Genomic DNA, 25,245 nt, shown 5'->3' with positions numbered 1-25,245 from the left:
GTGATCCAGATAAGGAAGGAAAAGACTGTTTTTCTCATGGGTGTAATTGCTCTTCCTGCCTTCTGACCCAGAATTTGTAAGACCTGCTTCCTGTCATCTAGAACTCACACAACTTCATGAGGCCACACAGGGCTTAGCAATTCTTGTGACAAGAGTATAGTAAAGATAAGGAAAGGTCAAGGGAGTACTGGGTAGGTCTGAGAGGGAGTGAGAAGCTGCCTAGGAAAAGCATTGTTTTTCAGTGTTTTTAAAGCAAGAGAAAATTAATTTTGTGACCACTGCACTGACTGTAAAAGTCATTAATCTTGTTCTGCAATAATGAAGCCAAGATTCAGCATTTATAGTCTAAGTATAGAGATCTATGCTGGTAAAGATAGAAGGAATGGAATACAAATCATATGTTATATACTCCTAACACATTACATAGCCTTCAGAGAGTATATTTTCAAGAATTCTTAATGAAATGAGAAAAATCTCTCCGTTGTGTTAAGTAAAAGTTTAGACTGTGCATTGCATGTAAATTTAGATATGTCTGTGTAGAAAAAAATGAATAAACCAAAATGAACGTATATATTTATAACCACTCTTTCCTGGTAGTGAAATTCTGTGTAGTTTTTTTATTTCGTTTATACTTTCCCACATTTTCAGAATTGCCCAAAATAATTATGTATGCTTTTTATGATCAGTAAATTATTAATAGTAAAATATGAAGAGCATGACCAAAATTATAATGCAGGGCTGTATAGCTAATAGCTGGACATAGTGGTGCATGCCTGTAATCCCGGCACTTGGGAGGCTAACGCAGGAGGATCGCCATGAGTTTGAGGCCAGCCTAGGCTGTACAGTGAGTTCAAGGCCAGTTTGGATTACATAGCAAGATGCTGTTTCAAAAAGAAAGAGAAGAAGAAGGAGGAGGAGGAGGGTTTAGAGGGTTTAGGGTTAGGAGTATAGCTCAGTGGCATAGTACCTGCCTGGCAAGCATGAGATTCTGAGTTCAATTCCCAGTACAAAAAAAAAATAGTTTAAAGGGAGAAAAGTTAAATACCTGCAAACACGCTCCACCCAGCAGACATGAGAGGCTCACCAGGTAACTTTGCTTTGCAGGTATCCAGGACCACAGACACTCAGACCCACCTGGAGAGCCATTTGTTCAACATTGCAATCTTACCACAGACACCGGAGGCACCTCAATTCTCTCTGGCAACGTCTCTCCATATGACCGTGAGTTGGTGGTAGGGCTGTAGGACAGACTGGATGCAGTGTCCTGGTTTGTATGTAATGAGTGTTGACCCTGAGTGCAGACTCCAGGGCCAAAAATAGCAGTAAGTACATTTTCACTGACTTGCAAAAGAAACCTAAAATTTTCAGGCTGAATGGAAGATTATGTGAAATCCATTTTGACCTTCCAGCCATTGCCAATGTCCTTTCCACAGTATCCCACACAGTGACTGAGTATGTGGAAGAAATTTCAAACTGTTCCATGCCATCCACATAACCTGTGTGTAATTGTTCAGCCAGTCACGATGCCACTGAGCTGGAGAAGGTGTTACTCATTTTTCAAAAGCTCTATCAGAAGTTCCCTTGTTTTGTATAAAGTACAAATTAGGAGGCCAGTTGGGTGGCATGGAGAGATAACGACAAAGGACAGGACCACCCGTGCAGAGAGCACATGAGAAGGTGAGGGAGAATGTCACAGTCAGTTGGAAAATCTCAGAACCCATAAGACTGGAGAAATGATAAAGGCAGGAAAGGGATGTGGAGGTTGTGGTGCCCAATCTCAAAAGACCCCATGTGCTGAGTGGAAAGGACTATGTATCAAGGAACAATCTAAAGAAGAGTGTCACCTCAATTAGCCCGTGAAGTACAGTTCCAACAATTAGCAACTCCATCATAACTCTGTGTCTGTGGGAGTTGGGATTACTAGAGTCATTCTCCCAGACAGAGGTACAAGCATGCAATCCCCTGTAAATTAATTATTACATATCCTTGTTGTAGTTAGTAACCACATAATACACTCCACAGTAGAGTATCAGCCTTGAGCCACAACAAAGAGAGCAGTGAAGGTTTCCGAAATTATGGGTCTGGGGCATGACAGAGACATAAAGGGGAAAACAGACAGTTTTTAATGAAGAGCTGGTATCTAGGCATTTCCACCATAAACTGTAATTTAAAGACATAATAATTCAGCAATACTATGAAGTCTATAATTCATCATTCTCACTGGAGGAACTTGGATCAGAATTTTCTCCATAAACTGTAAATAAAAATGTGCACACACACTTCTTGCCAAATATTAATCAGTGCTATTTTGAGTTAGGGGGAAAAGGGCCTGGAGCCAAGGCGGTGGTGCCTTTCTACCCAGTTGCTGTGGGCCATTTAAGAAATTTTGAGTTGTTCAGCCTTGAGGTTCTTAGATTGTGCGTTTGCAAATTAGTTCTGTCCTGTTGAAATTTAGGCTACCTAAACAAGTGGTTTACTGTGTTGAACTTCCTCTTGTGGACCTTGCAATGTACATAGTTTATATTTTTTGACAGTAACTAGGTCTTTTACTCCAAATAAAAATACATTGTTAATTCAGGTGTTTGGACTCATTCACAAATTTTGCATATATACAGTAAATACATATATGTGATATTCATATATGTATAAAAAAGCAGATCAAAGTTCTCTCTTAAACTTAATCTTGTATTATAGTTACCTATAGTTTGATAACATAAAGATTATCGGAAACAATCCTTTGGTTTTTTTAGTTTAGTGAGTGTGATGTGGAGCCAAGAATCTACATTTTTTGCCAGGCATGTTGGTACATGCTTGTAATGCTAGCACCTGGAAGGCTAAGGCAGGAGGATCACTGTGAATTCAAGGCCAGCTTGGGCTACAAAGTGAGTTCAAGGCCAGCCCGAACTACATAGTGAAATCCTGTCTCAAAAAAAAAAATCTACATTTCTAACAAGTTCTCAAGTGGTACTGACAGTGGCTGAGATCACCACCCTCAAGAAGGGCTGATCTAGATTTAAACTGGTGAAATTCAGAATCTGGAGCAGCCACTAGAAAAACATAGAGACACTTTAGGGCACAGCCTCCTTGGGTAATTAAAGGTCACTCAGTTGGCCAGATTATAAGTCCCTATGTAAAAAGACAGCAAAAAATGATAGTCAGGTCATAGAGGACCTTAAAGATAGATAGAATTCTCATTTCATTTCAAAATAGGGATGGGGCAGTATTGAAGGATTTAAAGCACAAAAATCCCATAAACAGAGTTTTAGTGATCAGATTAGGAAAATCATTTTGGCTGATGGCAGAGAACATCCTCAGTGGGGGCTACACTGGAAGCAAACTATCACCTAGACCAAGAAAGTTTGGTGGCATGAAACCCAGGTAGTGGCAATAAGGGTTAGGATCAGAGAGATCTTGAGGAGGTGCTTGTACAACCATGTTCAATAGCCAAAAGGTAGAAGCAGTTTAAATGTTCCTCAACAGTTTAATGGATAAGAAAGATGCGGCATACATAAAGATAGATAGATATGTGCATACATGCACATATGCATGGTTACACAGTGGTGTATTATTTGGCCTAACAAATGAGGAGATCCTGTCTTATATGCTGCATCATAGATGACCTTTGAGAACATGATGCTAAGTAAAATAAGCCATTCACAAAAAAGACAAATACTGTATGATTGTTCATGGGGATATAGGGTTTCAGTTTTGCAAGAAAAGTTCTGTAGATCTGTTGTACAATGATGTGCATTTCGCTAGCACTACCGTGCTGTATTTAAAAATGGTCAGTGTGGGGTAGGAGAGAGAGAGATTGGAAATACAGAGATGCCACTCATTGAGTCAGGAATATGCAGGGCATGACAACCTCAATTTGGAGTCTGCTCATACAGGGTGTACTGGGAGCACAGGGAGTGAAAGGAGAGTAATTGATGTGACCCCACAGATATGATCAGCATGTCTTGGGGCTCACCTTGTGTAGGGTCACAGTGGCCATAATAAGCACTTGCTTTATATTCTGAGTGAGGCAGTGCTGAGCAGAGGCCTAGCTTGAGGCCTAATGTCTGTCCCTACATGGACAGGGCAGCTGAGAGCGTTCAGGAGGCTATGATGCGGCTTGGGTGAGAGACTGGCTCCCAGCAGTGGTGACAGTGGAGAGGCAGGGAGGAGGGAATAGATTCCGGGCTTATTCAGAGATAATATGAATATTATGAAAGTCATTATTCTGTAATTTTCATTTGTTAACAAATATGTGATAAAAATGTCTCCTGCAATGATCTCCATGAAGTTTAATCTCTCATTTCATACTATACTTAATTGATAAATATTGAACATTCCAAGTCACCAATATGAAAATTGATTGCACTTTGATATATCTCAATCTCAGTATTGCTTCCCTCAGAGAATTGCATCTATCCTCATTTTCTTCTGCCTACTGTCTATTTACATTAGTAAAGAAATAGTATCCATAAATTCCAAAATAGAATGTCTGCTGTCTTGGCTGGAACGTATTTCCCATTCCATAGTCCTGTGTCCATGATCATTCTCTCATCTTATCACATTGTTGATTTAGGAACGTCTAAGTTTTCAAAAGCATTCCACGACACTGAGAACTCTCAGTTATTATGGGGGTTTTAAGATTAAAGGTGATAAGTGGAGCTGAACTGCCCTGAGTCTGTACCTCTGTGTCCCTGTGTTTGTACCTATACACAAGTCAGCTGTAAACACCTTATATAGGGCACATATTTTTAACTAGTTGTCCGTACTTGTTTTATTTTAGAGTGAGAGACCAGCTGCTGTTCACAATTCTAATTTTCCTTGCTCATTACATTCCAGATCTAAGCAAGGGCCTGAAATATGACTCTTTTCTATAGGGGGATTGTCCCAACCTGCAGATGCCGCCTCTCCCCAAGACAAGTATGCCTTGGGGACGATTACAAGGCAGCTACAACCTTCAATCTTTTTATGATTAAAATGAAGAATACCACACCCTCCTCTGGGAGCATTACTGAGCCCCACTTAATCCTTGTCTAAATGGGGAAATTTTTTCTGAAAAGAGGCAGAGCCTCAAAAGAGCAAGAGAACATGTCAAACTCAAATCTACCTTCAGGGGTCGGTTAGGAAGGTCCTGAAACAGGCAGGATGTCTTGTTCTGTTTTAAAACAGCACACAAAACCCAAGCAAAGGCCAGTGCTGAGACTAATTTTTCATTTTCTTCAGCCGTGTTTTTGCTGCTGCTGTGCCCAACCCACAGTCATGGTAGTCACAAGTGTCGGGCTCTTCATGGATTTTGAGTGCGGCCCAGGTTGTGGGCAGTGGATGTGCACAGGTGAATTAGTAATGAGAGCAGCATGCACCTTTGTCCTCTGGGTCACATTGCTGGACTCATTCATTAGGTTCTGGAAGATAAAGAGAAAAGCAGTGTCTTGTTTTGATGAATAGTAGAATGAAGACAGAGACATATTGTCTATTGTCAAGTGCCTTAATCAACAAATAGCTCTTAAACCTTTCAATGCAAAAGGCAAGATCTCTTGGGTTTTAAGGCAGGTTCATTTTTAGCCCTTAGAAACCAGAAAGCATCACAGCCCCCACTAGCAAAGCTCAAGGTTGGCAGCATTGTGCTGGAGAATCGTGGAGGCCAAGATTTAAGCCTCTTGGCTGAGTCTTTGGATCTTTTTATCAGTTTCAATCTTTTTAGCCCGTCAAGTTAAAGGAACAGAAATGTGGTGAGCCAGCTGTGAAGAGCAGACTAGAATAGCCAGCTGTGGCTTCATTTCTTGTGTTCCACTGCAAGCTCTACCTAGGGATCCCCATCATACGGAGAGATGTAGACCAGCGGGCAGCATACTCAGAAACTCTGAAAAGGCCTCTGTGACCCTGAGAGGTTCCTGAGACCAGGGCAAATCTGCTTGAAGGAGACCCAATCCTTCTTTTGAACTCTTGGAGAAAATTCTGTTAACTGTGTCTGATTTAAAATCCCAGAGTGAATGTGTTTTGGTTTTCTTAATAAGATTCACGTTTGCCCCTGGATTTGGCTTTCCCCCACCCCACTTTGTCTTTCTTTCTAAACTTAGGCTCGTGAAGATGGCCTGACAGTCATTCAGCCTCATTCCCTGTCCTTTGTGAACTCCAAGAGGCCCAGTGGGAAGATGGTATACAATATCACTCTACCTCTGCACCCAAATCAAGGTAAGATGGGTGTGGAGTGATCTTTGCAGTGATTCTATAATCTGTTAGTTGAGGATCAGTCTTTAAAACAGGAGGTTTGGGTGCTTATTTACATGTTAAGTTTTTAAGGAGTTACAGTGATGCCTACCCTGTGTTCTCATCCTCCAGTTAAGAACAGATAGATATGAACTGCCGAAGAGGACTATATTGGCTTCGGTTCCAATAGAGCTATAGGGGAGAACACAGTTGGTGTGAGCACTGTCTAACACCACTCGAAGAACCAGAAGCAGACAGGCATTGCCTGTAGGGACAGAGCCTGCCCCATCAGCTTGTGACCGAAATAAGCAAGTGCTGAGAAGGAAGTCTGTGGGAGCATAAGGGGCTGAGCCACACATGTTCATTCTGTAGAGGAGAAGTCAATCCTGCTCCCATGGGAACCGGAAAGTGTGGAGCTATGAGCACAAGAGTCCCTAGCCATTAAGTCTCTTAACACTGGGATTAATTAATTAATAGGATGATGTCAGTTGAAGAAAGGAGATCAGTTTCCGTGGATACCATTTGGCTCCTACCTTGGGACCACTCTCTAAGAGACCAGCCCTGCCCCTTGATAAAGACCAAAGAAACGTAAAGCTAAAAGGCATCTTTCCTTTTTAATTTGCCAGTTTGTAGCTAGAGGTTCTCCTTTCATTGTGAGTTCTTTCAGACAAGCAGCTCAGGAGAATAGCTGTTGGTCTTTCAGCTTCTCCAAAGGTGAACTAATTCAACACCAAGCCTCATATGCTGTACTTTTAAAGAGTGAGTAGAGCTTGCTGATTCACACATACTTATAACCTCAGCACTCTGGAAGGTTGAGGCAGGAAAATCACAAGTTTAAGCCCAGCCTAGGAGGCTCTGTGACTTACTGAAACCCCCTCTCAAAATAAAAAGTAAGAAGAGGGCTGGGGATATAGTTCAGTATGAAGGACCTGGGTTCCCAGTACTGGGAAAAAAAGAATGAATGAATGAATGAATGGGCCATAAATGCTGCATCAGTTCTGTACTGTAAAATTTATAAATGACAGGCAATTCTGCAGCCCCTAAAACATTGATCACAAGCCAGGCATGGTGGTGCACTCCTGTAATGCCAGCACTTGGGAGGCTGAGGCAGGAGAATTGTTCGCAAATTCGAGACCACAAAGTAAATGGGGGCTACAAAGTAAGCCCAAAGCCAGCCTGAACAGCATAGCGAGATCCTGTCTCAAAAAGATAAAATAATAACAACAAAAATTGATCACAAATCAAATGATAACCACAAAGCCAGTTCCTAGAATATTCAACCCATGTTACCATTGACAGATCATCACTGAGATTCTGAAGAAAAGAAGGAAAATTGAGAAAAATCTCTTTAACACAGCAATTGAAGACAGCCAGTAATAGTCTCAAGGACCTTGACCTCTGCATTGAAATGTGTTTGGAAGGATCTCTTAGTTATGGTGAAAATTGTGTGATTAAAGCTACATTGTGGGGATTGGTTTTCATCTTATACAACTAGGGTTTTAGGAACCCAAGTCAAGACTCTCTGGGTTGCAGATTTGGAGAACAACTTGCCAAGGACAGACTGAGCAGTAGGCTTTCAGTAGAGGGTAGCAGACTCTAACAGGGAGCCAGCAGCATCCCTTGAGAGTGACTGCTGATGCTCCTGCCTATCTCTTCTTCAGGTGTCCTTGAGCACAGGGACCGGCCTCTTTCTCCCATCCGGTATTTCACACAGGAAGACGTTAACCAGGGCAAAATCGTGTACCGGCCTCCCTCAGCACTACCTCACCTCCGAGAGATCACGGCCTTCTCCTTTGCTGGTAACACTGTCTCCTCTGCCTCGGGCACCTAGTTTGCACTCTGCATCTTCATGACCCACCCTGATGTGTCCCACAAGTCCTCTGGACAGTTTGGTGACATTGCTTTAAAAAGCTACTTGAAAAGGGGCTGGGGATTTAGCTCAGCGGCATAAGCGCCTGCCTTGCAAGCAGGCAGTCGTGAGTTTGATCCCTGGTACCAATAAAAAGGAAAAAGACAAAAAAAAAAAAAAAAAAAGCTACTCTAAAGAGCTTGTGCCCTATTAGCCAATAGGTGATGTGGGCTCAGTTCCTTCTTTTTTCCCACTAATTCATGCATCTAAGCAGACTTGCAATAAACTTATTTTGCGGCTCCTGTGTGCCAGCAACCTCATGGAGCATTGGAGATATGACATATGCTGAAAAAATATGGTAAATGTTTACCATAGTCAGACACATTGCCATCAGTTTTCCTCAAAGTGCTCCCCTCTCATCGAACATGCCTATCCTGTCATTCTTGCCACTTTCTCAAGCAGCCCTGGTAGTCCTCTTTTGTGTCTTGTTGTGGTGTCACAACTGACTTGATAGCCCCAATTGATTTCGCATTTACCCTTTGTGGTCATTTTGATTTGGGGGAAGAACCAGATGGTATGTGGTGCCAGATCTAGTGGATAAGGTAGATGAAGAATTCCAGGAATGCTGGTTCAAATCTGCTTTTCACGGGATGACACTCAGCAGTGGCATTCACTGTATTTTTTTTTTTTATCATAACTTGTAAAGGCACTTAGGAGAGAGAACTTTTGCAGAGCTGCTTCAGAAAGTGGCAAGGATGATGGTAAAAGTGTGTTTAAAGCAAGGTGGGGAGTATTTTGAGGTTGATAAATGGCAATATATCTTTAACTGTAATACTTTTTAAAAATCTAAACATTCACAGTGTATTTGATCACACTTTGTACACTGGTGAGCAAAGAGGGTGTGCGTGTAGATATAGGGATAATTGTGTAAATAACCCCAGCTGTGAATTGCACACTGGCATAGGAGCTCTGGAGAGACGGCAGGCCACTCCATGGTGGAAGGGCATGTACCAAGGCTGACTTACACTGAAGGGGGAGGGACCGCTCCAGAGCCTCCCAGTGCTGGGTAGGCAGAAGCTACTCAGGCGGCATGTGCATGCAGGGACGGCAGGGAAGGCGTTCCTGAAAGCAGAGCATGTGCCCTGTGTGCAGAGGCTTTGAGGAAAGAGATGGCTGAAGCTTTCCAAAGACAGTGCAGCTGTGACGCAGAGTCAGGCAGGGGAGGGATGAAGAGCCTGTGGGAGACAGGCCAGACCTCTGAGTCCCGTGGGCCTTTTAGGATTTGGGTCTTTATGGAATAAGGTGTTAAGACCCAGGGGCTGGCTTCTACAAGGGGCTCTTTGACTGCCATGGGTGGATGGGAAGCCAGTAAGGAGCCCCTGTAGGACTTCAAGGAAGGTGTCATGGAGAATACAGAATGAGGGTGACCTGTTTGGATTGGCACTCAGATTTGACAGGAAAGAATGAGACAAACAGAGTTTTTCATTGAAGCTGGTGCATGTCTTTCCACAAAACTATGATAGACTTAAACCTTACCACCGTATCTCTTCCCTTGATCAAGTTAGCAAAACTAACTGGAATGAATTTTTACCCTTATTTATATAGCTGTGCCTTTGGTCCTGAAAATCCTGAAACCTCTTTCTATATGACTTTTCGGATGTATGCGCCGTTTAGTACAATGACTATAGGGTATTTTACAGAGTAGATTTATTCATAAGGAAGAACTGAGAGTTTGTTATGGATTAAATAATTCTAGAAATTCTTATTATAATGGATTAAATATTTTAAAATTTCTTATTCTGGTAAATATATAATATATAGTTACCATTATTTAATTATTTCATCCAGAAACTAGCTCCTCAATTAGATTAAAAATCTCCAAGGATGGGAAAAGGCCCCTTCTCTGAGAAATTTCCCTCGTGTTTAGTAACTGGGTAACTAATAGGCCATGAAAATGTTCATGGTGCTCTATCCCCCACTTTACTAGACCTACTTTACAAGAAATCCCAAGGATATCCTGGTATTAGAGGCAAAGCAAACGTGTCAGCCATGGTTGAGGTAATTTCCAGATTTGTTACACTCATCTTAGATCTTAGTCTAGTTTGAGAGAGCAGAGCCCTGTCCTGATTACCTATGAGATAAATGCCACAAGATAAATCCCTTGCATGCTTACAGGGTGTAAATCAATGTCCCGGGCATCACTCAATGCTACAGTGGCATTGACCCACCCGAAAGCACTGTCAGTGATATACAGCATCGTCCACAGTCACCAATTTGTAGGAGTCTGTGTACTGATAAAACAGGATCTGAATGAATACATTATAAATCATTCTTAACTGCTGTTATATAAAATTATTCCACTATGTGGTTCATTTTGCTGTTTAAAATTATTGCTGGCATTATTAAATTCAGCATAACATTAGCAAATGACCTGCTGTTTCTTAAATCAAAATGAAAGAAATAAAACATCTTTTGCTTTCCTAATTTTTGTTCTATAGTTTGTGCCTTCCCCATCTCACTTTGATCCCAGAGTGTTTAGTATACTGATTTTCTGTTTTGTTCTCCCAGGTCTCCCAGAATCTGTGAAATTCCACTTCACAGGTAAAGACTTTAATCTCAGTTTTATTATAAAATGGAATTGCTCCTTCCCTTATTAATTTTTTTGCTCCCTTCATCATTACTTTGAGCTGTTTTCCAAGAGCTAACTAAAAGTTAGGACTTTTCCTCTAAAACAACTTTCTTCTACAATAATTATGTAGTTAGTTAAATAGTAATTGGTTACTTTTGTAGTCATAAAAATAATCTTCCTAAGATGCTTAAGATTGGTATTACTTAAAGCATAATTCAATTTTCCTGATATTTGTTAAAAAAGAGATAATCATGGTTGAGATCTGAAAGTCTGGACCCAAAGAGTTCAACCTCTCTTTCCTGACTTTCTCCCACATAAATGGAGTTCATCATCATCATCATCATCATCATCATCATCATCTATGTATAGCTCCCACAGCAATGATTGGCACATAATTATCCCTGAGTCACATTCAGCTAGTGAATAGTGGTTGTACATCATCGTGGGGGAAACCACTCATTGAATGCTTTGCTACTACAGGGAAAAGTCTTATGACCCAGAGTATGAGTTGAGAAATTCGAATGTAAAAAACCTTAACACCCTAGTGTTAGTTGGTACATGATAGAAGCTGAGTACGAATCAGCAAAAGCAGAGTCAGACCTGCTGTCTATGCTGAAGCAACATAAAGCCAAGCTTTCTTGTTTAGGTGAGAGTGAGGATGCTTGATCATAAATAGTATTTTTAATATAGTTCTTCAGATGGGATTGACAAACCTATTAGAATTAACTATCCATGTGTCCTGTTACATTTCATGCAGAGAGAAACCTTGGTGAGACAGAAAATCACTTCCCTCAAACTCCAAGGCCTTTCTTTCCTTTTTGGGGGTCAAAAATCACACTTGGATCCACAGTAGGTGTGGGGGATGTGTGACTGTTGATTAAAATCCCAATCAGCTCATTTCTAGTAATATGTCTCTAGCTAACTTATACAATCATTAATATATATATAACAAGGATCTTTTTTCCTTTTTTCAGAGGAACTTATACTAAATGTTGTCTTATTAATCTTTATAACACTATTACAAGTATACATTTTTTTCAGCATTTTAAAATTGAGGCTACTGAAAGTTACTAAGAGTAAATAATCTACCCAGATTTCCACTACACTAAAGAGGAGGACCAGGACTTGAGTACAGGTTTCTGGCACAGAGTTAGCTTTTTCTGGTGTGTGTATGTTGGATATGAAAAGCAAGTATCATACTAGTGTGCCTCAACTTTTACCTAGAAGTTTGAGTAGGTGAAGATTTAGCAACTGATTTCTCTAGGACCTTAAGTTAAATAAATGATCCTTGACCCTATTATACAGAATAAAGGGATAGACCTTAAATTATTTTCTTTTTCTCTCCAAGGTGTTTTTTTTTTTTTTTTGTGAAAAACTTTAGAATCTAATAAGAAGGAACTCATGTCCTTTAGAAGAGATTTCTGAGAGAGAACTGTAAATTGCTAAGGTAATTATAATCCTGCACTGGGATGTGAAGCCGTAGAATCAGAGAAAATAGCTTACTCTGGATAATCAGCTAAGAGGAGGAAGCAAGCCACATTCCTGCCCGACTTGGCTTTCTGACATGCACGGTTGCCCTCAAAGCAGTTCTGACAAGGAGCACACAGAGAGATGGTTGCCTGTAGGATGGGTTTAACCCCAAGAGGCAGTGAGATGTTCTGCAGAGAACCTGGGAATTTTACTTATGAAATGGGTCAAACACATTTTGACCATTAAATTCTTATATCTGCTTACAAAACATGACACCCATGTGACATATCTTCTAAGTTTGCCAGATATGCCCCAAATAGCTTTCTGCCACCTACAGACCAAGGATTTGCCTTGGTCACCCTGGAGAGCTGTGTAGGAGGACCAGAGGTCTTTGAATTGTAAAGCCTTTTCTTTCCTCCTCTATAAAATAAGGATATTGAAGTTTCTGTGAGCTTCCTCCCATTTAAAAATAAAGCCATTGTACGTTAAAACAAAAAAGTAAAGTTGTATTTTGCAATTATTTATTTTTATTTAATGTAGAGTATTTTTTAACTGTAAATTCCAAGAATCTCAGAGAGTCCTAAATTCACTGAAATTTATGGAAAAGTTACAGTGTTCCCAAAGCTTCCAAAGTTAAGAATCTTCTTCCTTTTGATCATCTGGAGAGGAGACTAAACGTAAAGGGAGAAACAACAGCAATAATTTTGACACTTTACTGAATGATGCAAGCCATAAAACTACGTCTGTGCAAATGCTAGCGCTGCTCCTTTCAGAGAGCTGCCTTCTGGACTTCTCTAGGCCATGCAGGGTACCTCAGACATCTTCTGCATTTTCCAATCTGCCTCAAGGATTAGTTAAACCTAAAACACGGTGCCCACAGGGTATGTTTAATCCAGAGAACATAAACCAAATCATGACTGGGAGTCACTGAGCAGTGCTTTGCTTTGTGTGAGATCAGAGTCCTAGTGACTGGCTACAAAGTGCTGTGAGGACAGAAAGCATTTTCTCATAGTGAGCCCACCAGCGAGCATATCCATCACAGTGTAGTTTTCTCAAAGCCACTCTAGATAAACAGTTTAATGATCAGATGACTCCTCCAATGTCCCCCCCACGCTAGGCTTTTGGAGAAGATATTATGCACTGATGTGCAGAAAAACAGAAAGAACAGTCAAGGATCAGGCAATTCTGACTTAATTTCCCTTAGGAAATCAATGCTCCATTGAAAAATGTGATACAGGGAAGTAAAACCAAAGGTCACTGTTTTGCTTACAAAGATGTCTTCTATTTATGGCATTGTTCATAATGATCAGGTAAAAATGAATCTGCTTACTTCCAAACAAGTGCTGTGGGAAATATTTGTGCCTGGAGTTTCTGTAAAAAATTCTTCTCTGATGAAACAAAGATACATCATTTATAGAAAAGAGTTCTTGAAGATTTTTTCTGGAATATTGGAAGAGTGAACTAAATAAAAAAATTACATAAATGAAAGCCTTTACTAGCATCTTTTAAAAGTACATATTTTGTACTACTTTCCAGAAACGTTTGTTAAAATCACCTTGCTGTGAAAGTATTCTCTTAAAAATGTCTTTGTTCTTTTGATTTATTATCCTTTTTCTTTTTAAATCTATAGTATCTTGGGGGCTGGGGATTTAGCTCAGCGGCATAAGCACCTGCCTTGCAAGCAGGCAGTCGTGAGTTCGATCCCTGGTACCGATAAAAAAAGGAAAAAGACAAAAAAAAAATTAAAAAAAAAAATCTATAGTATCTTCCTTGCTTGCTTACTTTTCCCGTCTGTAAGCATCTCTTCAAAATGTAAAGTTAATCTAAAAGAGACAGACAGAGAGAGAGAGAGAGAGAGAGAGAGAGAGAGAGAGAGCGCTTCTAGCTAGTCACTTTTCTGATGCTGGGATGAAATATCACAAATTAAAAGAGGAAAGATTTATTTTGGCTTACAGTTTCATAGATTTAATCCATGATCAGCTGATCCCTTTGCTTTAGGCCTAGTAGTGTGGCAGGAACCTCATGGCAGGAATGTGTGGTGGAAGTAAACTGCTCACCGCCTGACAGCCAGGAAATAGGGAGAGATGGAAAGAGTGAAACAGCCAGAAAGGAAGGAGTCAACCACCAAAGCATGCCTTAGAAAAGCATCCATCCACTGACCTGCCTGATCCAGTTAGAGGCACCCCCCGCCCCCCGGCCTTTTCAGTATGCCCACTGAGCTATGAACTCATTGTTGGATTAATCTACTTAATGAAGTTTGGTAATTCATGATCCATTCAGTTGCTCAAATCCCATCAGATGGCAACCAAGCCTTTCACACAATGAGGCTTTAGGGGACATTTTCCATTTCCAACTGTAACACTGTATTTTTGGAAACAGCCTAAAGACAATCAGACCACAAGTTGATTTATGTATTTGTGTATATGTGTGTGTTCTCTCTAGTTTCTGATGGAGAGCACACAAGTCCAGAGATGACCTTCACCATTCACTTACTTCCCACTGTCCAGCAACCACCAGCACCCCAGGTCACAGCACCCCTGCTTGAGATCAGCCGAGGAGGTCGTGCTTCTCTTGGTAAGAAGTGAGAGCCAAAAAGAAACACAGATCTGAAAATGGGACTATATTTCAGCAGCTGTCTCTCTTCAAGCTTCCTGTTGGTTTCCAAGAACAGTGACCTCTTTCTCAGAAGTTGTGATTATTCTCACCTCTACCTTTCCTCCTTCCCCTTCTTATGCTAATAGAGGCAGTACAGAGAGAAGGAAATAAACTCTTCCGAGGCCAATGCTTGTGATGGAATGCAGCACAGAATTTATTTCCCAGCCTCCCCAGTTTGATTTGTTGTAGTCACTGAAATATAAAATAGCAGAGAGGAGAATACAGGGAGCGAGTTTCAATGACTGCCCTTGTTTTCTGTTTAGAAAATGAAGAGGAATAGGAGAAATGATAAATTACAGTAACCTTCAGAAATCTGAAGAGTTAAGAGTTGGCCCTGTTATTCTGCACAATTGTATTTCCTTCTTGGTGTGCATATTCTTTGTTCTTTTTATACCAAGGGCATTTTACTAGCAAACAATGGGCATTGTGGTTTTTGTTAAATGTACTCTGTAGGTGCCTATATGGTTTCTATATGTGGACTTTGTCCTAAAATTAATCATCCAATTTCTCCATGTGAGTTTTGGCCAAAAATTAAACTGTCATCAAACTTACAAGCAGGCCACATTTATAATAACAAAGCTTACTCTTACCTTCTTCCTCACTTCCTGGAATGTTCAGGAAAACAATAAAAGAAAAAAACGAAAAGCAGAAAACAATTTATGGGAGTATTTTCTCAAGGGAAACCTAGCTCAGCTGGTCAAGACTGATTTACATCTGGCCCTTCTGTATATATATCCTGGTTTGTGTGGAAGAAAAAAGTGTGTTCCAGATTTCTGAATTCAGAATTGTCTACCTGAAGTGAATTTTTGGAAAACCCTGTTAACCATTTCTGAGTCAACTATTCGATCAGCTTTGGCTCTTGTGCTGGCCTTGCCTACAGATCACCCACACCCTGGCTTCCAGCCTAACCTTGGCTTTGATGTGTACAGAGAATGCAGTTGTCCCTGTGTCTGTCCTTTCCCCATGCTTTATTGTCTCACTGCAGGCCTCCAGGTGGTGGTAAGGGACACCCAGGCAGTCCCTGGAGAACTCTTCTTTGTGCTTCGGAAACCTCCTCGGCATGGTGTGCTCCTTAAGGACGCAGCTGGCTCCCCAGGACCCATGCTTGCAGGTAGCTGCACACACTCTCCTAGACTTGCAAGGGAGACTTTTTGTTCTACAGTTTTGTATATCTCAGAAAAAGCGTGAGTGTCTGTCTTTCTCTGATGTGTTATGAGGAAAGATCTCCTTTTGAGTTTGTCTCATTGGCCTAGACATTAAAGACCCTTTCCTCTACCCACCCCTGTACCCACTAACCAGAGTCCCCAAGCTCAGATGAGATTGTGCAGGTGAGATTGCTTGATTTCTAAGATTTGAGTAAATGCATTTAACACATTACAATACAAAGTGGCAACTGCCACTTTCCTATAAGCTTTTTTGAGATCAGTGTGTCTGACTTAATTTATTGTGTGAATCTTTACAATATTTTTTCCACTATGACTCTGATATGTTAGCTACATGTATCTTCATCCATAAAGGGGGTCATAGTTTTGAAATTTATATAAACTGTGTAATACCATCCTTTTAAATTAATGTTTATTATGTTTTCTCTATATTGATGATTTAGGGAGAACAGAAAATCCCAAAACAAAGTCTTAAGTTTTTAGTAGTCATATATTAAAGCGAATATTATCCCATCCAAAGTAACCATCTCGAAATGCCACATCTTATTCCAAAGAGCTTTACTTTCTTACAACTTTGATGTGGTTCCTTTTAGAACTGTAGTAATGCATTCTTCCAAATATCTCTGGTGGGACAAATCTTTGTCCTTGAAAGCAGATTGAATTTTTAAGAACCACCAGAATTGGCATTTGGGAATCACAAATGTAGACTTTCAAAAGAAGAAAAGAAAATACCATTAGAATACCTTTGTAGCAGACTAGAGATACCATTTTAGAGGCATGTGGTCATTGCCCTGTTTCTATAACATAACATTTAACCTATATTTATGTGATAAAAATATAATCTAAAGATGTGTATAAAAAGTTTTATTACCTTTTTTAGGTATAATTATGCCATCATTCGTGAAATTACTGTGTTGAGAGGGGTGACTTAGATTTATTAATATGGAGAATGAATAAATTCTTTGATAGACAAGGAATAAATTATTCGAATGAATAAATTCTTCAATACATAACACTAATCATTAGCAGCAGTAAATTGAAAATCTTTATTATTTGTGTATTAAAGATCCTTGAGGTTGGGGTGTACTCAGTGGTAGGGTACTTGCCTACTCGCAGGAGGCCCTGGCTTCAATCTCTGGCACTGAAAAGAAAAAGAAAAAAGAATTCTGTAATTCTAATAAACCCTGCAGTTTAAACCTATATTTTTAAGTTATGAATCCCATTCCCCCAAAACTTAGATGAACTTGAAACTTTTTTCATATAACATCTACATAATCTACTATGAACTAACTATAGACTATATAGTTCGAGTTTCTAATTTTATGTTTTTCAATTTTTAATTACAAACCTTTATACTTCCAATTAAAGACACTTACAGATTCATCAAGGATAATCTATTTTCTTAAGTTTTTCAGTACCAAGATTAGATTCTAGAAGCACTATCATAAAGAATAGAAGTTTGTTCTTTGTTTTTCTAGAAGTAGGACTGATGAATGAATCATATAGAGTAGATATTAACTCTATATGATTAAGAACTTTTAAAAAGCAAACAAATTATGGCTGTCTGCAGAGGAACTAGTTACCTTGATAAAGAACCTCTCCCCTTGGGAAGTACTGAAGGACAGAGTGGCCTACCTTTTACCAAGGGGTATAAAGGGAATCCTACAGTGGGTTGTGCTTGGACTAATTAATTTAAGACTCCTGAAATTTTTGACTCTGTATGTACTTGGAAATTCTGAGAACACAGGTGCTAAGTAAATGAAAGCCATTATTCCCAGCATCATTGGTTTTATGGTTTGTTTTATTCTTGGAAGGCGACACTTTCACATATGATGATGTTGAGAAAAATGCTCTGCAGTATGTACATGATGGTTCCTCTGCCCAAGAAGACAGCCTGGAGATCTCGGTCACTGATGGCCTGACGGTGACAGTGTTCCAAGTAAGAGTGGAGGTGTCACTGTCAGAGGACCCATGGCCTCGGCTGGCTGCTGGTTCTTCTCTGAGCATGACTGTTTCAAGCCACAGCACAACCACAATCACCAGGTCGCACCTTGCTTACGTGGTAAGGATTGCATTTGGTCCTCTCATTCCTCACCGTAGCTTCTGATCCAGCTGACTGGTAAGCCACACTCAGACTGAATATTTCAGTCAACAGATGTATAGGTCATATAAGAGACATTTTCTCAACTTCCCCTACAGTTCTTAGGGGTCATCATTCTGGATGTCGTGGTTTCTACTAATGTTGCAGGAACAGATGAATAAATGTGTAAAACTTTGATGAAAGCAGAGAGGGTGATTGGCAACAGGAAATAGTGTCAATGTTAGAAAAGTCCAAGTTCCACAGTCCAAGTGTTTTCCATGACATTTATAATGAGGATTTTAGGAAAACAGCATTTTAGAAGAATTTTCCTGACGCATGACTAATAAGTAATATCGCTTGGCTCCCTGAGGGGAATCTTGTTTTTCTCCAAAGTCGATTCTAGACAGAAGAAAGGCATCTCTTTGGCAGTACCTCTCTTCAGATTTCCATAGAGCAGATTACTGCCTCAGGCTCCATCTTCAGTTCTGAGAGAAGCAGCATAGTTAGGAGATCAAGGAGAATCTTGATAATTAAACTTATCTTTTTTTCTTTGATTCTGCCTCTGGAGTTAAGGATAATGAGGATAATTAACTTTACATTGCATTTATGTATATTATAAATAGATATGTACTCTGTATGTAAACATAATAATGAATAGTTTCTATAATGCCATGAAAGGAAGAATAATTACCTGGATAAGCATTCTTAGTATTGAATTCTTTCTTTACTAATCTTAAAATTGAATGATCTGGCTGGCTGGCTGACTATCTTAACAGCATATAGTTTTAAGTAACTCTTTTCTGAACTGAGAAATCTTGTTCTGAAATTTAGTCCTGAATACTAGCATGACAAAACACTGCTTTTCCAAAGATTTTTCCCCTTAAAATTGTCTTAAGTGATAGAAACTACATTCAAGTTCCATTCTTCTTATGGGCTTACTACAATTTCAAAACAGCTTTGTTTTTGTTTTAACTGAAAGGTAATTTTATGATCTTTTGAATCCCAAGAAACCTGTGAATTCATACAAATGTGTGAATTCAGATTTGATCAATAGATCACCAAGGCTTGAAAAATATTTGACAGTATCACTCCAGGAATGGTTCTTGTCTATTAACTGTGTATCATAGGCTGCACGTCAAAATGCAAGCCCATTGGCAACTGAAGGTAAATTTTCCAAAAATTGATTGAATGTGAATTTACCCACCACAGCAGAAAACTCCAGTGAAACTGTCTTGGTCTCCCAAAATCATGGCATGCACCCCTAAAGACATAGCTTGATTATGTATGAACTTTCTCTGAGGGTGTACTTACGTGTCTATAGTGAAACTTTTTTTCAAAAATGCTGGTGTGTTTTCAATGAAACCTAAAGTGCTTGGGAAAGTCACCTGAGATGCTAGTGGTAAATGGGGTAGAATAAAAGGAGACAGTAGGTGAGTCTGTTCATAGAGTACTGATAACCAGAAGAGAATGCTGTAGTGTTGGGAGGGATGAAAGATCGAAATGGGACTTTGGATGATTTGCCTCTTAGCAGTTGCTTAATGGGTGCACTTTGCTTTGTGCTGTAACTAAACAAGTAGAGGAGGGACAGCATGGGTTCTGGGTTTGAAGCGACAGCTAGTCCCTTACTAGCATAACGATCCTTGGCAAGTTGTTTAAATACGCTAGACCTCAATTTTCTCATCTGTAATATGAGTAGTATAAGATTAACCTCAAAAAGCTAATAGCATTTCTGTGCCCCTCTCAAAAAGAAAATAATTCAAAGTATTATAACATTTGTGTTAATTTATACATCACATATTTAGGAGTAAACATTAAAAAAAGATTGTAACTTCAAAAAGAAGATTGATGCTATGACTGAGAATGTTTTTTTTAAAAAAGTCGCTGGAGATTTAGCTCAGTGGCACATGCATCTGCCTGGTGAGCGCAAGGTTGTGAGTTCAATCCTGGGTATAAATAAATAAATAAATAAATAAATAAATTTCTTGACAGGCATTAGAAATAAAAGGAGAATTTAGAAAATAGCCAGATATAAGGTCAACAGACAGCAATAGCATAAGAAAAAAAATTATTAGTATAATGTCACTAAAAAGGTGAAACCATTTAAATTAGTGTTAAAATAGCATCATGTTCTTTGGGTTGAATCTTTAAAAACCAGGCCGTACTTCCACAGAGAAAATTATACCACTTAATTGACAGATATTTAGAAAACATTTACTAAATGAAGAAATATACCATATTTGTGAAGAGGAGCATTAAATCAAAAAAAAATACCAATTTCTCACAAAGTGATTTTAATTCAATTCGGTTATGATCAAATGTTGTGGATACACTGGTTCTGAAACATAAACGGAAGAACAAAGGGCCAAAATTCTGAAAAAGAACATTATGAGGGCCAGGAGATTTGCCCCCATCATATGTCAAGATTTATTTCAGCCTACAGTATTTAAAATAGTGTAGCATAAAAATATATTTAAAAATCAAGAAACAAACCATGGCATTGATTCTTAACATAAAACAGAAATGAGTCAGATCAGTGGACATAAAAACTGCTTAGAGAATGGGACTGCACAAAATGATTTATGTGACAGAAAACTTTTTGAAAATTTTGATCTTATTCAAATTAAATTTATATTCATCAAAACATACCATAAAGGTAGAAAATGGGCAAGTTAAAAGTTGGGCAAGGTATCTACAAAACATTTAATCAAAAATAACAAAGAAAATACAAAGAATTGCTGCAGATCAAGAATAAACAGATCATCCAATAGAAACACAAACAAGAAATATGAACAGGAATTTCACAGACAATGAATCTATTTCATCAATACACATTATGAAGAATATTCACCTTCATCAGTGGTCAGAAAAGCTAACAATTAACCATTTTATACTAAGTATTAGGAAGGAAATGGATCTACAAGAAGTTCCTTGTTAGTCATAGTGTAAATTGGAATAGCCACTGTGCAAAGGAATCCGGCATTGCCTTGTGAGGATGGATAGTCATTAACATACCCTCACACTTCTTATCAAAGAGGAATGTTTATATAGACACCAATGGACATGTACAAGGATTTTCACCATTGTACCAGTTGCATCAGCAAAAATATTGATACAAGCCAAATGCCCATCAGTAAGATGAGAGATGACATGATGTACTTACCCAGTTAGATTATTAGCCTCACAGCAGGTGGGTTATCTGTTACACACAGCAGCATGGATGGATCTTAGCAGCCTAGCACTGAGTAAAAAGAAAAATCTCTTAAGAGTTGAGTCTAACTCTAAAAGTACTCTCTGTAGTAATGTATCAAACAAGAGGAAGAAGTTCAAGAAAATATGAAACAGGTTGCAGGGTAATAAAAGACCCAAGGATGAGCTGGAGGAGGACCACACAAGTACATGTGTTGTTATCAAGTTCTCATCTTTCTGTTGAATGATGTTTAATGAATGTTATATAGTAAAAAGAAAATGAAAATGGGAATTAATCAAAAAAAGGATTTAAAAGTCTTTAATTAGGGAAGTTACTAAGAATGAGGTCTGTATTCTCACTCATGTTGATGTAACTGCAATATCTTGGGTATTCTAAAATAAACAGTTTTCTTTAATTTATAGCAGGGAATTTTCAGAGGAAAAAATCTACTTGATCTCCCATTTTTTTTGAACCCAGCAGTCTTTTGAGAATTGAAATATAATAAGATGTACCTGACATGAAATAAACATTTCTTTGCCAAATTTGCCAATGAGAATTTAAGAAACGATTCATTCTAATCAAGAGCCAGGAGTGCAGGCCTAGCAGTTTATCATCGTCTCAGAAGTCAATATCATAAAGCCCTCGGCTGGATTTTATAAGTTCTCAGTCAGTAATATTAGGAAGTCCTCTTTTCAAAGCCCATATATTATATTTGATAACCTATCTGGAGAAATAAACTTTAAAGGAGTATAAATTTAGGAAAAATATTCTGAAGTTTTGCAGCTTCAATAAATTTTAGTTTTGTTTCTTGCCAGTGTCAAGGAATGTGAGAAAACGCTATGATCTTGCATCAAAACTCTGAACAGCTGGCTTAAAAGTCCCCCCAGAGGATACAAATGACAGTGGACTGAAACCTGCTGTCCCTGGCCCACCAGGGGTCTGTGCTCACATTCCTGATCCCATCCTTCACATAAAAGTACAGCATAGATATGAAAGTTGTGATTTAAAGTAAAACTGACTGTACTACATTTATTTTTATTGTTGCTATGGTAAAGTATAGAGTTGCCCCATTGTCACAGTAAAAGTAGCTCCACTAAAAGATGAATGACTCAAGGAAACTTTCCCAGATGTTGCCTGCCTCCTAGATATTTCCAAAAATATCCTTGAAGAAAGAGGAAGTTGTTGGTTAAGATGCTCAGTTATTTTCCACATAGAATTTTTAAAAAGTCAAATTTTATTTCTCAATAAGCAATGCAGACAGAAAGGAAAATGGCCTTGGTTAAGATTATTAGAGTGAGAATTCAGAGATCCAGTCCTGAAAGAATGAAATCTATAGAACATCCTTTGTTAATCCAAAATTGTATCATGTTGAGTATTACTTAAAGTGACTCATGGGATAAGCTAAAGAACTTTTATTCTCTCTGTATCACAAAAGTTTATCATTGTACAATATATTACATATCATAGGAATTTTGCCTATTTCTAAAACCCAGACCATCCTCAAAAACTCCAAAGGAAGCCTGCGTCTGGGTTTATGGATAGATGACTTATAGCACACTGCATTTTGCTCTGCATTAGATGCTGCAATAAAAACAAAATTTTGTATGGCTCCTATGGTATTCCTAGGGCCTTTGTTCTATACCCCAACCCTCACATGTGTTTTCCCACTGTTACTTTGAGCTACTCTTAGAACAAAACATTATCAAAGAGGTATTTTGGGAGGAATAAATTATGAGGTCTTCACGGACTTGGAAATGCTGTTGCTTTATGACAGGGAAAGAGATTTCTGCCATTAGCAGAGAAGGAGGTGCCTATAAATCTTTTACTACTGGAAGTATTTATCCCTGCAAATGCACATTCATGTCCTGCCTCATATTTGCCTGATTAGGATGATTCTTCCCCCGACCCAGAGATCTGGATTCAGTTAAGTTCTCTGCCCATGTATGGTGCTCTCTTAAGAGCATCAGGATCTGAGGTGGAGGAGCTCTCTGAGGTTGCCAATTTCACGATGGAAGACATCAACAACAAGAACATTAGGTATGTAACCACTTGGTCTTATTTGCCAGAATTTTCAAAACTGTATTAAGATATTTTAACATAGCTCCATTTTTATATGAAAATCATCTGGCCTGCTCTGTCTGTGTGGCTTATTCTTTTGACCTTTGTAGATACTCAGCTGGGTTTGAGACAGTCAGTCATCCGGTTACTGACAGCTTCCACTTCTCTGTCTCCGACATGGACCACAACCGTCTGGATAATCAGATATTCACCATCACAATCACCCCAGTAGAGAATCCACCTCCAGTCATCGGTTTTGCTGACCTTATCACGGTAAACAGCTCTCAGATCAATAAACAGCGAGTGCTAGAGAGAGTTGAAGTCTTCAGTGATACAAATAAGTGAATTGTTGCTTAATTGACAGCCAGATTCTTCCCCCCAAAATATACAGGTGGTTTCTAAGCAATGAACATTTTTTAATTGTAAGATTTTCAAAAAGATGAAAATAATTTTAGTCTGATGATCATATCATGGTATACACATAAGTTAGTCTACAAGCATTTATGTGCTAGATACTATGCTGGATATTGCTCATATTGAGAGTAAAAATAAAAGTAGAATATTTCTTCAAGGAATTCACAACCTAATGCTGACAGCAGCTAAACTTCCTCTTAAATCAAGCTGATATTTATCATTTTAAGTGATATTAACAGATCCTTGGGAGAAGAAGATAATATAATGTGTTTTCATTACTAAAATTTCTCAAACATGAGTTCAGGCACCAAATCTGTTAGTGACTGAGTGACCGTGGAACTTATTCTTACTTAACCTCACTTTCCTCATCTTTAAAATATTTCTGTTCCTGCTACATAAGTGATTTCTCTAATGACCAATAAAAACTTCTCTGATACTCCCATTCACTGTACTTGGTGCATAGTAGGGATTCTTTAACCTAAATTCATTTTCTTCTTTCTTCTTTGTGTATGTACCTTAATGCTGGCATACCTCAAGAGGTTTTCTGGTTTGGTCAAACAACTGATAATTCATAAAACAGAATTGTTTCTAGAACCTTCTAATGTCCTATTTATGTTTCCATTTTGGAGAAATCGTTTGGACCACCCCAACTCCCTGAGTCCTGCTTTGTAGTTTATAGGTCTTCCCAAGGTTAGCCAAGAGTTGTTCAGAGTGAGATGGCTTCACCATTTCTAACAGGTCAGCGAAAAACTCAAGGCGCAAGTTGCAGAGTTAGCATATAAAGCAGGGCCTAAAGGAAAAAGTTAGTTTGAGTAACTGCTTTTACTTATACTGATTTATTTTCTTCCTTGACATTAAGATAAGCATTTGCTTTCAGATCTGGTAAGCCCTTTCCTCCTACAGACACATAAATATACAATATAAGGGAATTAAGTGGGGCTTTTATGCTGAATGGGAATGCATGTAAGCGTCACCTTAACTGGCTCTGAGGGAGGATTGGGCCCATCACTCTCTAGCAGTAGACTTCTTAATGTGGATACCACAGGAAGGCAGCGTCCTGTCATGCCCCTGCACCCAGGTGGCTGATTGGAATGGGCCTTCGCTGCTTTATAACCAGATCCATCATGAAATGACACACAGATTCAGGAATCATCACATCCGTGTGTGTCTCCAAGAGGTGCTGGAAGACCGTGGCATGGGAGCATGCACAGCCCTCAGCTTGTCTGCAGAGCACCTGAGACTGGTGCAGGAAGGTTACCCCAAGCAATGCTTCACAGTTCAGTCCTTTTTTATCGCAGTTATGTGCAACCGCCCACAGACTGTGCTTTCTCTTCTTCTTTAGGTTGATGAGGGAGGGAGAGCACCACTTTCCTTTCACCATTTCTTTGCTACTGATGATCATGACAATGTCCAGGAAGATGCCATCATTAAACTAAGTGCTCTACCCAAATACGGCTGCATTGAGAACACAGGAACAGGTAACAGTGGTCGATTTGCTGTAGAATTTTTCAGGATCTGGAAAGAAAGGAAGATGCAGGG

General features: G+C 39.1%; 1 protein-coding gene and 1 long non-coding RNA gene across 3 annotated transcripts in view; one reads left to right on the top strand and one right to left on the bottom strand.

Annotated features, from left to right (window-relative positions):
- Positions 1-25,245, top strand: part of Fras1 (Fraser extracellular matrix complex subunit 1) — a 404,303-nt gene that overhangs the window by 294,520 nt on the left and 84,538 nt on the right. For both annotated transcript variants that reach the window (XM_063247218.1, XM_063247217.1), the window contains 10 exons: positions 1,105-1,221; positions 6,072-6,186; positions 7,863-8,000; positions 10,619-10,651; positions 14,592-14,723; positions 15,790-15,915; positions 17,782-18,029; positions 23,123-23,271; positions 23,403-23,565; positions 25,049-25,184. In XM_063247218.1, the coding sequence (XP_063103288.1) occupies positions 1,105-1,221; positions 6,072-6,186; positions 7,863-8,000; positions 10,619-10,651; positions 14,592-14,723; positions 15,790-15,915; positions 17,782-18,029; positions 23,123-23,271; positions 23,403-23,565; positions 25,049-25,184 (1,357 nt within the window). The remainder of the gene's footprint in view (positions 1-1,104; positions 1,222-6,071; positions 6,187-7,862; positions 8,001-10,618; positions 10,652-14,591; positions 14,724-15,789; positions 15,916-17,781; positions 18,030-23,122; positions 23,272-23,402; positions 23,566-25,048; positions 25,185-25,245) is intronic.
- Positions 5,189-14,784, bottom strand: LOC134475730 (uncharacterized). Its single transcript, XR_010046945.1, has 2 exons — positions 14,643-14,784; positions 5,189-5,396 (listed from the first exon to the last, which is right to left on the bottom strand). It is a non-coding gene; the product is annotated as an uncharacterized LOC134475730 (long non-coding RNA).

This window comes from Cavia porcellus, unplaced genomic scaffold (assembly GCF_034190915.1).
Source record: "Cavia porcellus strain 051 isolate PalLab524CR breed Dunkin Hartley unplaced genomic scaffold, mCavPor4.1 scaffold_4, whole genome shotgun sequence".
In the NCBI taxonomy this organism is placed as follows: Eukaryota; Metazoa; Chordata; class Mammalia; order Rodentia; family Caviidae; genus Cavia; species Cavia porcellus.
The sequence above is the reverse complement of the archived record's forward strand: the minus strand, read 5'-3'. Positions and strand labels throughout refer to the sequence as shown.